Source organism: Marmota flaviventris, chromosome 1 (assembly GCF_047511675.1).
Source record: "Marmota flaviventris isolate mMarFla1 chromosome 1, mMarFla1.hap1, whole genome shotgun sequence".
Lineage (NCBI taxonomy): Eukaryota > Metazoa > Chordata > Mammalia > Rodentia > Sciuridae > Marmota > Marmota flaviventris.
In genome coordinates, this window is record NC_092498.1 from 83,898,780 (window position 1) to 83,910,944 (window position 12,165).

Genomic DNA, 12,165 nt, shown 5'->3' on the forward strand with positions numbered 1-12,165 from the left:
TTTCATGTGCTTTTAGGATAATACAGTTAAAAAGAACTATGTATTATATTTTGATTGAAAGTCCACCCAATGTTCAAATTAGTTACAAATGATTGTCAGCCTTATAACATTTAGGATTCCCTTTCTGGGACATAGGATATTGGCAGATGTGTCAGAGTTTTAATTAAATTACTTTTGATAAAGAAGCAGTTAAAATTTATCTTCAAAATAGCCACAGGTATATTTCATAGTCACCAGCATTTTTCTACTTAGTTAATTAAGCACCAATAAAACAATAAACAGTTGAATTACCAATAATGAAGATATATTTTTAAAATCTTCAATACAAATGGAGATTTAAAAACATACCAGATAGTTGAAAACACTAAAGGATTATTGTTAATGTGGTAGCTGTGTTAACAGTATTTGGTTATATTGTTTTAAAAGTGAATTTTTCTACATACACACTGAGATGTTATCTGGGATTTGCTTCAAAGTTGTGTGAGGTAGAAAGTATATACGAGTGTGAAACAAGATTGGTCATAAGTTGCTAAGTTAGAGTTGATAGTTGTTGGATTCATTATACTATTCTGTTTCCTTTTGTATATGTTTTAAATTTTCCATAATAAAAAGATAAATATAGAATGCCAAAGGAAAGAACTATTAAGTAATTATGACAAGTAGAGCTAACTACATTGATAAAATCAGGACAAAAATACTTTTCAAAATTGATTCTGTGGTTCCCTGCCTGCTTAAAAGTAAACTTTGAACTCAAGCAAAGTTATTAAGTAGGCTTTCTTATATTCTTCACTTGATTTTAGCCAAAGGCTGAGAAGCAATGTTTAAAATATTGTTTATTTCCTAGTGTCTTCTTTCATCTTAGTGTAGTGTGGTTTTCCTCCTTCTTGGTTTAAGTGTACATTGTGTTGCCATTCACCTCTTACTTCTCTTTTCCTTTCTTCTCTTTTCCTTTTCTCTCCTTTCTTTTCCTTTTTCCTTTTTAGCTGTGTTTTTTTTAAATATAGAGTAGGAGACCTAGAGGTGAATCTGTACAAATAAAAGCACAGAATAATGTTTTGGGAGGGGAATCATGGATAGAAGTCAAGAAATATAGCTAACAGAGTATTAGAAAAGTATTTGAGCATTTGGAAGAATACTGATAGAAATGTGATGATTGCTGGAACATTTGGAAAAAACTCAAGAGTTCTATATGAAAAGAACTGTTGATTTTATTAAAAATTCAAAGTTGGGGAAAATAGGGCAGATAAATGATTATCTCCAGTGACCCACCTCCTACCATCCACACCCCACCTGCCTATAGTTACCACCTAGTACAGTAGTCCTTTCAAATTAGGATGGTTTGGTTACAACTCTTTTAATATAATCATTTCATCTCTGAATATTTGTGCCTTTTGGGGGACACCTCATATCCAAATGATAACACACTGTTGGTTTTATTTTAATGAAGATAAGTATTCTAAAATTAACTGCAGTGTTAATAAATTTATTTTAAAGTAACATCAAAATGAGATAAAACTAAAAATTAATTCTAATAAAATTAAACTATAATATTGATTGAGGGAGGGATCTAGCTTTATTGTCTTACATGTGCATTTGTCTCAGTATCAATTTTGGAAAAGACCATTTTTATGGGATTGTTTCTGGACTCTTGTTACTTGTATATATGTTAGTACCACACGGTTTTAATTATTATTGCTTGTTAGTTTTGAAACTAAAAAATGTGTATTTCATTCTCACTAAAGATTATTTTTGCAATTCTGAATCCTTTGTGGTTCATATGAATTTTAGAATCAGCCTGTCAATTTCTGTTAAAAAAAAAAAAAAGACAGCTGTAATTTTGAGATTTTGATAGGAATTACATTACATCTGTACATCAATTTGGATAGTACTGCCATGTAAGCAATATTAAGTATTTTAGTCCATGAACATGAGATGTTTTTCCATTCATTGAGGTCAACATTCAATCTTTATAAAATTTTTTCATAAAATTTTAGTATGCAAATTTTATGGGGTTTTTTTTGGGGGGGTTACATTATTGTTCAGCTTTTTTTTTTTTTTTTTGAGGCTACTGTAAAAGCAGTGTTTTGTTTTTTGTGTTTGGATTATTTGTTACTAATGTATAAAAATACATTTGATTTTTGTATATTGATTCTCGTATCCAAAACTTCAGTGAATTAATTTATTTATTCTAATAAATATTTTGTGTATTAGGATTTTCCATATGGAAGATCATATTTTCAAATAGAGATTGTTTGACTTACTCCTTTTTCATCTGGTTGCCATTTATTTATTTGTTTTGCTTATCTGCCCTGGCTAGAAACTCTAATACAAAACTGAAAAGAAATGCTAAAAAAAAAAAATGGGTAACTGGTTTCTTATTCCTCATCTTCAAGAGCAACCATCTAGTCTTCAAAGTTTGCTTCAGGTTGTTGTGGATGTCCTTTAGGAGATTGGAGAAATTTTTGTTTTACCCCTAGTTTGGTTATTAAAAAAAAATTTTTTTTTTCTCCTGAATCATGAGAGGGCTTTGGTTTTGTCAAATGCTTTCTTTTTTGTCTATTGAGATGACATTTTTTTTGTCCTCAGTTTCTTGGTATATTATATTGATTGACCATTTTGTGTTCATATATTGGACCATTTTGTATTCCTGAGATAAATTGAACATGGCATTTGTGTACAGTCCTTTTTACATGTTGCTGGATTCACTTTGCTAGCATTTTATTAAAGGTTTTTGCATCTGTATTCATAAGGGATATTGACTATGATTTTATTGTGATGTCTTTATCAGGGAAACTGGTTTCACAGAATGAGTTGTAAAGTGATCCCACTTCTTGTATATATTTAGAAGAATTTGTGAGGAATTAGTTTTAACTCTTTATAAATGTTTGGTGGAATTTGTCAGTGATGCCTCATTCTGGGCCTGTTGGGAGTTTTTTGATTACTGACTCACTCTTCTTATTTATTTATTATTGACTCAATCTTCTTATTTATAATATAAAGCAAATGCAAATTCTAACATGTATAAGGTGTAGTCTGATACAGCCCAAATTGCATATAAATTTTTATCCTGTTACGAATGCACAAGAAGTCAACTTGAAACTCATACTCTTTAACTATTTCGTTTTTAAAATGTGATTTTTCAGAGTGTTATTAATGTCTTTATTTGCATTATTTTATAATCGTTGGCTTAGAATTTAAGTGGTTTTGTTTTGTTTTGTTTTATGTTGCTTTTATCTCAGCAGCAATGCAGCAAGTCTTGGAAAACCTTACGGAGCTGCCCTCATCTACAGGAGCAGAAGAAATAGACCTAATTTTCCTCAAGGGGATTATGGAGAATCCTATTGTAAAATCACTTGCTAAGGTATATTGGTTTATGCATAAGATTATTGGATTATGTTGGAAATCGTTTTTATAAAAGTCTTTTGAGATACTACTATTTTAGAACTTGGTTGATATGCTTTAGGCATAGTTAGCCAGTAGTAAGTAACCCTTATCACATAATGAAATCCTAATGTGGGTGAAAATCAGGCCACTTTTGCCCTTTCTGTTCTTCTTTAAATACAGAATGAAATAACACTAGTTTTTGGCCTAACGCATTTAAGGCTTAGAGAGATCACAGGAGCACAGTCTTAAAAAGATTTTGGTTCTACCTCTAGTTTTAATAAATTAATATTTTAATTGATTATTTTCTTTTACATTATCCACATGTACCTTTTTTCTCATTTTCTTAACTTCCTTTATGTAGTACATTTAAAATTTTTCTTTTTTTGCATAAATTTGACATTTTAAGTCTGTTTCTGTAGTCAACTCTGGAGCAGCCTTCTTACTTCATTCATAAATAGTTTACAACCATTTTTAGTGTGGGGGGGGTCCACTTTTATTTCATTTATCCTACTTCCCCATATGATTATTAAGTATTTCTGAAGTATAATCCCTTCTACTTACCTCTGCTCTCCCATTCTTTACAGTTGCTCAAAATGGTTCTGGCTTCCAACAACGTATATGACATGCCTTCTCTGACCTCTCCTTCATATAGTCACTTCATTCTTTTTTCTGTTGTATCCCTAGAATGTTGATTATATCCTCTCCTATGATCTTTTGAAGGCCAGTTTCTTGTTCAAGACTTCTAGAAAATCATACCTTTTACGAAGTATTCCATTAATATGAATTAGTAAATGATACAGATTTTTCATTTTGTTCTTGCAGTTACTTGTGCTAAGGTCATGTTATAAAGATACCTATGTAGAAATGAATCCACTTGCAGATTGCAACAGGAATTTTTATTTTTATTTTTATTATCTTTTATTGCAGTTTTCCCAAGTTTATTACTTATTCCTATATTTCAGTAATAATAGACAGGATATTATTTACCTTTATGTTCAGACTTCTTGTCATTAATCACTTCACCTTATTGAGATAAAGTAATAACTTCCAGGGCTTGTTAAAATAAGCAGGAGTGTTTAAGTCAATATTAAATAGGTTACCATGCATTTATATTGGTACTTTAAAAATAGTTTTTACCCTTTCCTTGATGTCAAACTGTTATTATTTTTTATTTCCATGAATCAGTTATCCCCCTATCCCCAAGTTTATTTAATTAAATGGCTTTTGATCTATAGATTTATAAACTATAATAATATTGTGTAAGTCACTTTACAGCATAATTATAGCTTATACAGGTCTTTAAAATATTTTAAAATATTTTTTTTAAATGTTTTGTCTTTGCAATAGCATTATGAACTTAAAATATACTATTTTATATTTGTAAATTGAAAACTAAGACTCAAAGTAGGCAAACAATTTGATTAAGGTCACTTTATTAGTAAATGACAGAGGTAAGGCTTAGAGCAGTTGTTCTGGCTTTAAATTCTGTATTGTATCTACTGAAATACAGGTGTTGGGGTGTGTGTGTGTGTGTGTGTGTGTGTGTGCATTTCTTAACAACCTTTATGTATAATTTTTTTATTAATTTTGCCATTGATGATGACCTTCCAGAAGGTCATCTATTCATTATTATTAGCAGTTGAAATGACTGGATAACTTTTGAGCAGGTAAATTGCAACTGTACTCTTGTTAATGAAAAATGAAATAAAAAAAGAATCATCATATAATATTCAATATTCAAGCAGATTTTCCGTAAATAAAAGCAATGCTAGCTCTGTATTCCTAAAATGTATATAAAGAAATTGCAGGAGTAAGAGAAGACTTCTACTTCCAAGAAAGGGATACTGAATCACAGGCCAGTGCTTTCAATACAAGTAGAAAACAAAGAGGCGTGCATTGCTAGATATGCTGAAAGGTGAGAAAATATGACCAATAATCAGGAGAAAACAAAAGAAGCAGCACCATAGATAGATTGGACTTTGTAAATAAGCATTTTAAAATTACTAATATATCTTATATAATAAAGTTACTAATATATTAAGTTACTAATATATTTTTAATAGAAGAGAAAAACATGGAGACATTTAAAATATTATTAGAAAATCTGAAGTGAAATTAATTATAGACATTTTAGAACTCATTATTTAGGACACAGTATTTGAAATTAGCTCGTTTGATGTGATTAATAGAAGACTAAACATAGCAGAAGAGGGAATTAGTGAATTTGAAGATAAGTCAATAGAAAAATCCAAACAAAAGTGCAGACAAAAGAATGGAAAAACCAGGAAAAAAAAGAATATGTGAAGTATAATCAAAAGATCTGACATACATGTAATTAATATCCCAGAAAGGGAGGGGAGGGGGATGAAGAAATATTTGAAAGTACAATGGTCAAGAATTTTCAAAACAATAGCATTAACTGTGACAGAGTCAGGAAGCCAAGTAAACTTTTGAACAGGAGAAATATAAACACATAGCTAGGAACATCATAAACTCCTAAAGCTCAAAGATAAAATGAAAATTTACAAACAACCAGAAGAAAAAAGACACATTACCTTTAAGAGAAAATAAGAATAATGGGTAATACAGAGTATGTTGGCACATGTCTTTAATCCCAGCAGCTTGGGAGGCTGAGACAGGAGGATTGCATGTTCAAGCCCAGCCTCAGCAATTTAGCAAGGCCCTAAGCAACTTAGTGAAACCTTATCTCAATATTAGAAAAATAAAAAGGACTGGGGATGTCGCTCAATGTTAAAGCTACGGGATTTAATCCCTAGTATACCCTGTCCAAAAAAGAATAATGGGAGCAATGAAACAGAAACAATGAAATTCATAATATAGTAGATTGAAATTTTTAAAGTCCACCCCCCAAAAAATTACACTGCCACTTTTGCATTCCTTATCTAGCAAAAGCAAACCCAAAATGTGAAATCCAAAAAGAGTTTTTTTCCAGACAGACAAAATCTAAAAAAAAACCTTTTAAGAAGCACAAGAAGGCTAGAGTTGTTGGCTCAGCGGTAGACCACTCACCCAATACATGTGAGGCCCTGGGTTGGATCCTCAGCACCACATATAAATAAATAAAATAAAGGTATTGTGCCCACCTACAACTAAAAAAAATATTTAAAAAACACAAGAGAAAGTCTGGCAGAAAGGATGACAAAGGAAAGGGAATATTAATGGATAACTACAAAATAGTTTTGATTTTAAGATGAAGTAATAATGTCTTATGACATTTTATAAAACACACACACACACACACACACACACACACACACACGGAGATGGTAGTCCAAAAGGAGGAAGAGACTTAATTATCAAATAATTGTTAAAAGGACTGGGGATGTCGCTCAATGTTAAAGCTACGGGATTTATTCAAGAAGAGATAAAAGTACTGGCTTAAGTAGACTGTATATATGTCAGGGATGCATATCAATACTTTAGGTTAAAAACCAAAAGTTACAAGAGTTAATTTATTTCACCCAAGTCATAAAGGAGAAAATATAGTTTGAAAATATTCTCACTCACTCCTGAAAGAACTAGAAAAGTTACCCAAATAAAGAGGAGAAACCGTCTTCAGATATTGAGCAACAGATAGCACAGGATTGTGATCCCTAGAGAAAGGAAACAATTGAGGTGGACATTTTGAAAACATCTGGGGTAATTTTTAGACAAACACAGCCCAGTAGTTTTGACAGTACTTGGAATTCTGCAGGGTCTAGGCTAACTGGAATTTATGGAGCAGAATATCAGAGAAGAGGAAACTGAACACAGAATGAGCTTTGGAATTCTACACAGGGATGTCCTATATCTTTGGCTGAGTGACCTGAACATGTTTGCAGTGTAAACCTCCTCAGTCTCAGGAAAGATCTACTGGAAATTAGTATGCCAAACAATTTCTGGAGCTCACCAAGGACAGATAATCATTAGAATTCCTGCTATCCTGAATATCTTCACAATACACAAGACACTGGACAGAATTCATATCCAGCATATTATAGAGAGTGGTCTTGGAAACTGATTTTATATACATATATATATATAAAATTTTGCAGCAGAAATAAACTGAGAATCTATAACAAAGTCATTTGGAAAACCAAAAAATCCCCAGACAGTTGGAAATTAAATAGCATTATTCTTCTAAAAAACCATTAGTCTTGCCTAGGGATGTATTTCAGTGGTAGAGTGTTTGCCTAAAATGTCTGATGCCTGGGTTTTCAATCCCCAGCACCTCAAAAAAAAAAAAAAAAAAAAAAGACATAGTAACTAAATAACTGTGAGTCATAGAAGAAATCACAAAACCTATTTTTAATTGAATGAAAATTTTAAAAAGACATGTCAAATCTTATGAAGGTACAATCAAACAATACTTAGAGGAAAACACCTATATTGAAAAGAACAATATTCCAAATCAGTGATCTAAATGTCAGCCTTAATAAAAATATAAAAAGAACAAATGTAATCCAAAATATTCACAAAGAAGTAAATGATAAAGATAAATGTGGGCCTAAAAAGACAAACTAGAGAAAAAAAAATCAGTGTAACTTCGATATATCAATAAAATTGATAAAACTCTATTTAGACACAAATTTCCAGTATCAGGAATGAAAAAGAGAACATCACTACAACTCCAACAGACATTGTAGGGATAATAAGAAAAATAATGAGCAACCTTTTGACAGCAAATACAACTTAGATGAAATTGATTAATTCCTTGAAAGACACAAAAGTCCCCCATGAGAATAGATAACCTCAATAGCCCTATATATATATTTTTAATTAAATATTTGAAGTTTCTAATCTTCCTTGAAAAGAAGCTCCAATTCTAGATATCTTCATCAATAAATTGTATCAAACAATTAAGGAAGAATTATATTAATTTTGTATGTTTTTTTCCAGAAAAAAAGGAAGGAAATGAAACACTTCCTGTCTTGTCTTATGAAGCTAGTATTATGTGATTATTAAAACCAGCTGGTGAACACAGATGTGAAGTTCTTAAGAAAATATTAGCAAATCAAATAATACCAAAATACAAAAAAGATTATATTCCATTACCCAAATGTGTTTTGTTTCAGAAAATGCAAGATTGCTATAACATTTCAAAACTGATCAATGTATATCACATGTTAACAGACAGGATGAGAAAAACCATTTGATCAGTTAATATTTTCAGTACAAGAATTTTACAAAATTGAACATCCAGTTCTAATAAAAAATTCACCAAACTGGGAATAGAAGGAAATTCTCTCAACCTGATGAAAAGCTTCTATTTAAAATCTCCACAGTTAACATCAGAATTCATGGTAAAAGATAGAATGCTTTTAAGATCAGAGGCCAGGTGAGGATATCCACTTTAATCATTTCCAATCACACGTACAATGATGGAGTTCTAACTAGTGCAAAAAGCCAAGGGGAGAAAAAACCAGAAAAACAGAAAAGAAAAGGCATACAAATTGAAAAGAAAAATAAGCCATCTGTATGTAAAGACGACATCAGCAGTGCTGAAAATCTTCTAGGATTAGTAAGTAGAACTGTTATATAAATTTATGATGATCAGGGATATAAAATCTTCTATATAAATCAATTATATTTCTATATATTAGCAATAAAAATTGGTAATTGTAATTTAAATAATTAGGTATAAATTTTTTCACAATATGTACAAGACCTATAAAATGAAATCTAAACATTACTAAAATTAATGTTTTTAAACATTAATTACATTAAAATTAATGTAATATTACTGAAAATTAAAGGTTTATACCCATACCTATAATGCATATAGATGAAGTGATTAGAACACTCATTATTCCTAAGATGCCAGTTCTCCCACACTGATTGATCTATAGAAACGCATAATCCCAGTCAAAATTTCAGGAAATTGATATTACTAAGATTCATAAAGAATCTACACTGACCAAAAAATTTTTGAAAAATAACAATTTGAGGTTTTTCTCAATCTGATTTCAAGAATTACTGTGCCCCTATAGTAAAGAAGATAATATAGGATCAACATTTATATCAACGGCACAGAATAGAGTCCAGAACGAGACAAAAACATACTGTGAACCAATTTTTTTTTAATGGCTTGGTAATTTATTGGAGAGATGTGGTCTTTTCAATAAATGTTGAAAATTAAATATGAATATCATCTTTTATGTAAAAATTAACTCAGATTACTGATCTAAAAATAAGAACTAAAAATATCAAAACTTCTAAAACAACACATACAGAAAGCTTTTGTGACTTAGAGTTAGACAAAGCCTTCTTTAAAAATTGTCAGTTAATAATTGTATATATTTGACCTGTACAGCATATTGTTTTATAACTTGTATACATTGTATGACTCAGTTGAGCTACATAACATAGGAATTACTTCACGTAAGACTTCTTAGAACAAGACATAAAAAGCATGAAACATAATAAAAAAAATTTGAGCAATCAAATTTTATCAAAATGAGAAACTTCCTCTTCAAAAATGCTGTTAACAAGAAAGGTAAGCTGTAGACCAAGAGAAAATATTTGAAATGCATATCCTGGAAGAGAACCTGCTTTTTCATTGCTGGTAGTAATACAAAATGGTACAACTACTTTGGAAGACAGTCTGACAGTTTCTTAAAAAGGTAAACATAGTCTTACCATATGATCCAGTGATAACACTAATTGGTATTTACCTGAGTCGACCATTTATATGCACACAGAAACCTGCACACAAATGTTACTGGCAGCTTTATTCATAATTGTCAAAACTTGAGAGCAACAAAGATGCCCTTCAATAGTTGAATGTTAACAAAATGTGGTTCTACATGTTACAAAATATTATTTGGTGATAAAAAGAAATAAGCTATCAAGGTGTAAGAGAACATGGAAGAAACTTTAGTGCATATTATTAATTGTAAAAAGCCAGCCTGAAAAAACTTCATACTGTAGGATTCCAACTACCTGACATTCTTGATAAAGCAAAAAGTAGAGACACAGTATGTGTGTGTGTGTGTGTGTGTGTGTGTGTGTGTGTGTCATTAGTGGCCAATATTTTAAAGGGAAAATGGCAAGAGAGGATGACTAGGTAAAACAGGGTGGGATTTTAGGGCAGCGAAGTTATTCTGTATGATATTGTTAAGATGGATAGATGACATGCACTCATCAAAATCCATGGAACTATACAACACAAAGAGAAAACCTAATGTAAAGTATGCTTTAGTTAATGTATAAAAATTGGTTTATCGATTGTAACAAATGTACCACACTAATGCAAAACATGAATAATAAACTGTGTGTAGGGGCAGGGAAGAGTGGATATATGGGAACTCTCTGTACTTCTTAATTTTCTGTAAATTTAAAAGTTGTTAAATAAGTCTGTAGACTACATTAGGGTTCACTTTCTGTTGTACATTCATATAATGTCTTTATCTGGTTTTGCTACTAAAATATTATGGCCTAACAGAATAAATTAGGAAGTATTCTCTCTGGTTCTATCTTCTGTAAGTGATTGTAGAAAACCAGTATATTTTATTTCTTAAATTGGGTCAATTTGGGGCCTGAGGCTTTCCCTCTGGGGAAGTTATCAATTATTGATTTAATTTCTGTAGCAGATAATAATAATCATAGCATCCATATCTCCTTTGTTAATTTTGGTAGGTTGTCTTTTTCTTTTTTTAATTTATTCTAATAATACATTATAGTAGAATGCACTTTGACATATTGTACACAAATGAGCACAACTTCTCATTCCTCTGGCTGTACATGATGCAGAGTCACTCCAGTAGTATAATTCATATATGTATATAGGGTAATAATGTCTGTTTCATTCTACTATCCTTCCCATCTCCAAAGCCCAATTCCCCGCTCTACACAAAGTTCCTTCATGCTTCCCACCCCTCCCCACAGCATCCACTTATCAGAGAAAACATTCGGCTTTTGGTGTTTGGGGATTGGCCTGTTTCACTTAGCATGGTGTTTTCTAATTTCATCCATTTACCTGCAAATGCCATAATTTTATTCTTCTTTAAGGCTGAGTGATATTCCGTTGTGCATATGTACCACATCCATTCATCTGTTGAAAGGCACCTAGGTTGGTTCCATAGTTTATTATTGTGAATTGAGCTGCTATAAATATTGATGTGGCTGCATCATTGTAGTATGCTAATTTTAAGACCTTTAGGTATAAACCAAGGAGTGGGATATCTGGGTCAAATGGTGGTTCCTTCCATTCCAAGTTTTCTGAGGTATCACAATACTGCTTTCCATAGGGGTTGCACCAATTTGCAGTCCCACCAGCAATGTATTAGTGTATCCTTTACGCCACATCCTTGCCAACACTTCTTACTGCTTGTATTCTTGATAATTACCACTCTGACTGGAGTGAGATAGGTTGTGTCTTTCAAGGACTTGGTCCATTTCATCTACATTATCAAATTTGTGAGCATAGAATTCTTCATGTCTGTGGCATCAGCAATGGTCTCTTGTTTGTGATATCAGTCAATTTATGTCTTCCTTTTTAAGCTACTAAGGGGTTTATCAATTTTGATGTTTTTAAAGAACCAAGTTTAATTGCATTGGTTTTTCTCTGTTAATTTCTTCTAAATTTTATGAATTTTCTTCTAATTACTTTTGATTTAATTTTCTCTTTTCTTGAGTTTAGAAGTATAGATTGTTGATTTTAGGCCTTCTTTTCTAATATTTTTTTGTTCAGTGCTATTAATTTCCCTTTTAAACTACTTTTGCTGCATCCCACACAATTTTATAAGTTGTATTTTCATCTTCAGTTCAAAATTTCTTATA

The 12,165-nt window shown here is 31.2% G+C and overlaps 1 protein-coding gene across 4 annotated transcripts in view; it reads left to right on the forward strand.

Annotated features, from left to right (window-relative positions):
- Positions 1-12,165, forward strand: part of Pals2 (protein associated with LIN7 2, MAGUK p55 family member) — a 124,536-nt gene that overhangs the window by 47,458 nt on the left and 64,913 nt on the right. For 2 of the 4 annotated variants that reach the window (XM_071613808.1, XM_071613811.1), the window contains exon 2: positions 3,243-3,361. The exons of 1 other annotated variant lie outside the window; for it this stretch is intronic. In XM_071613808.1, coding sequence (XP_071469909.1) covers positions 3,245-3,361 — 117 coding nt within the window. In that variant the 5' untranslated portion in view covers positions 3,243-3,244. Of the gene's footprint in view, positions 1-3,239; positions 3,362-12,165 lie in introns of all 4 variants that reach the window. One more of the 4 variants, XM_027932757.3, reaches the window with a different exon arrangement.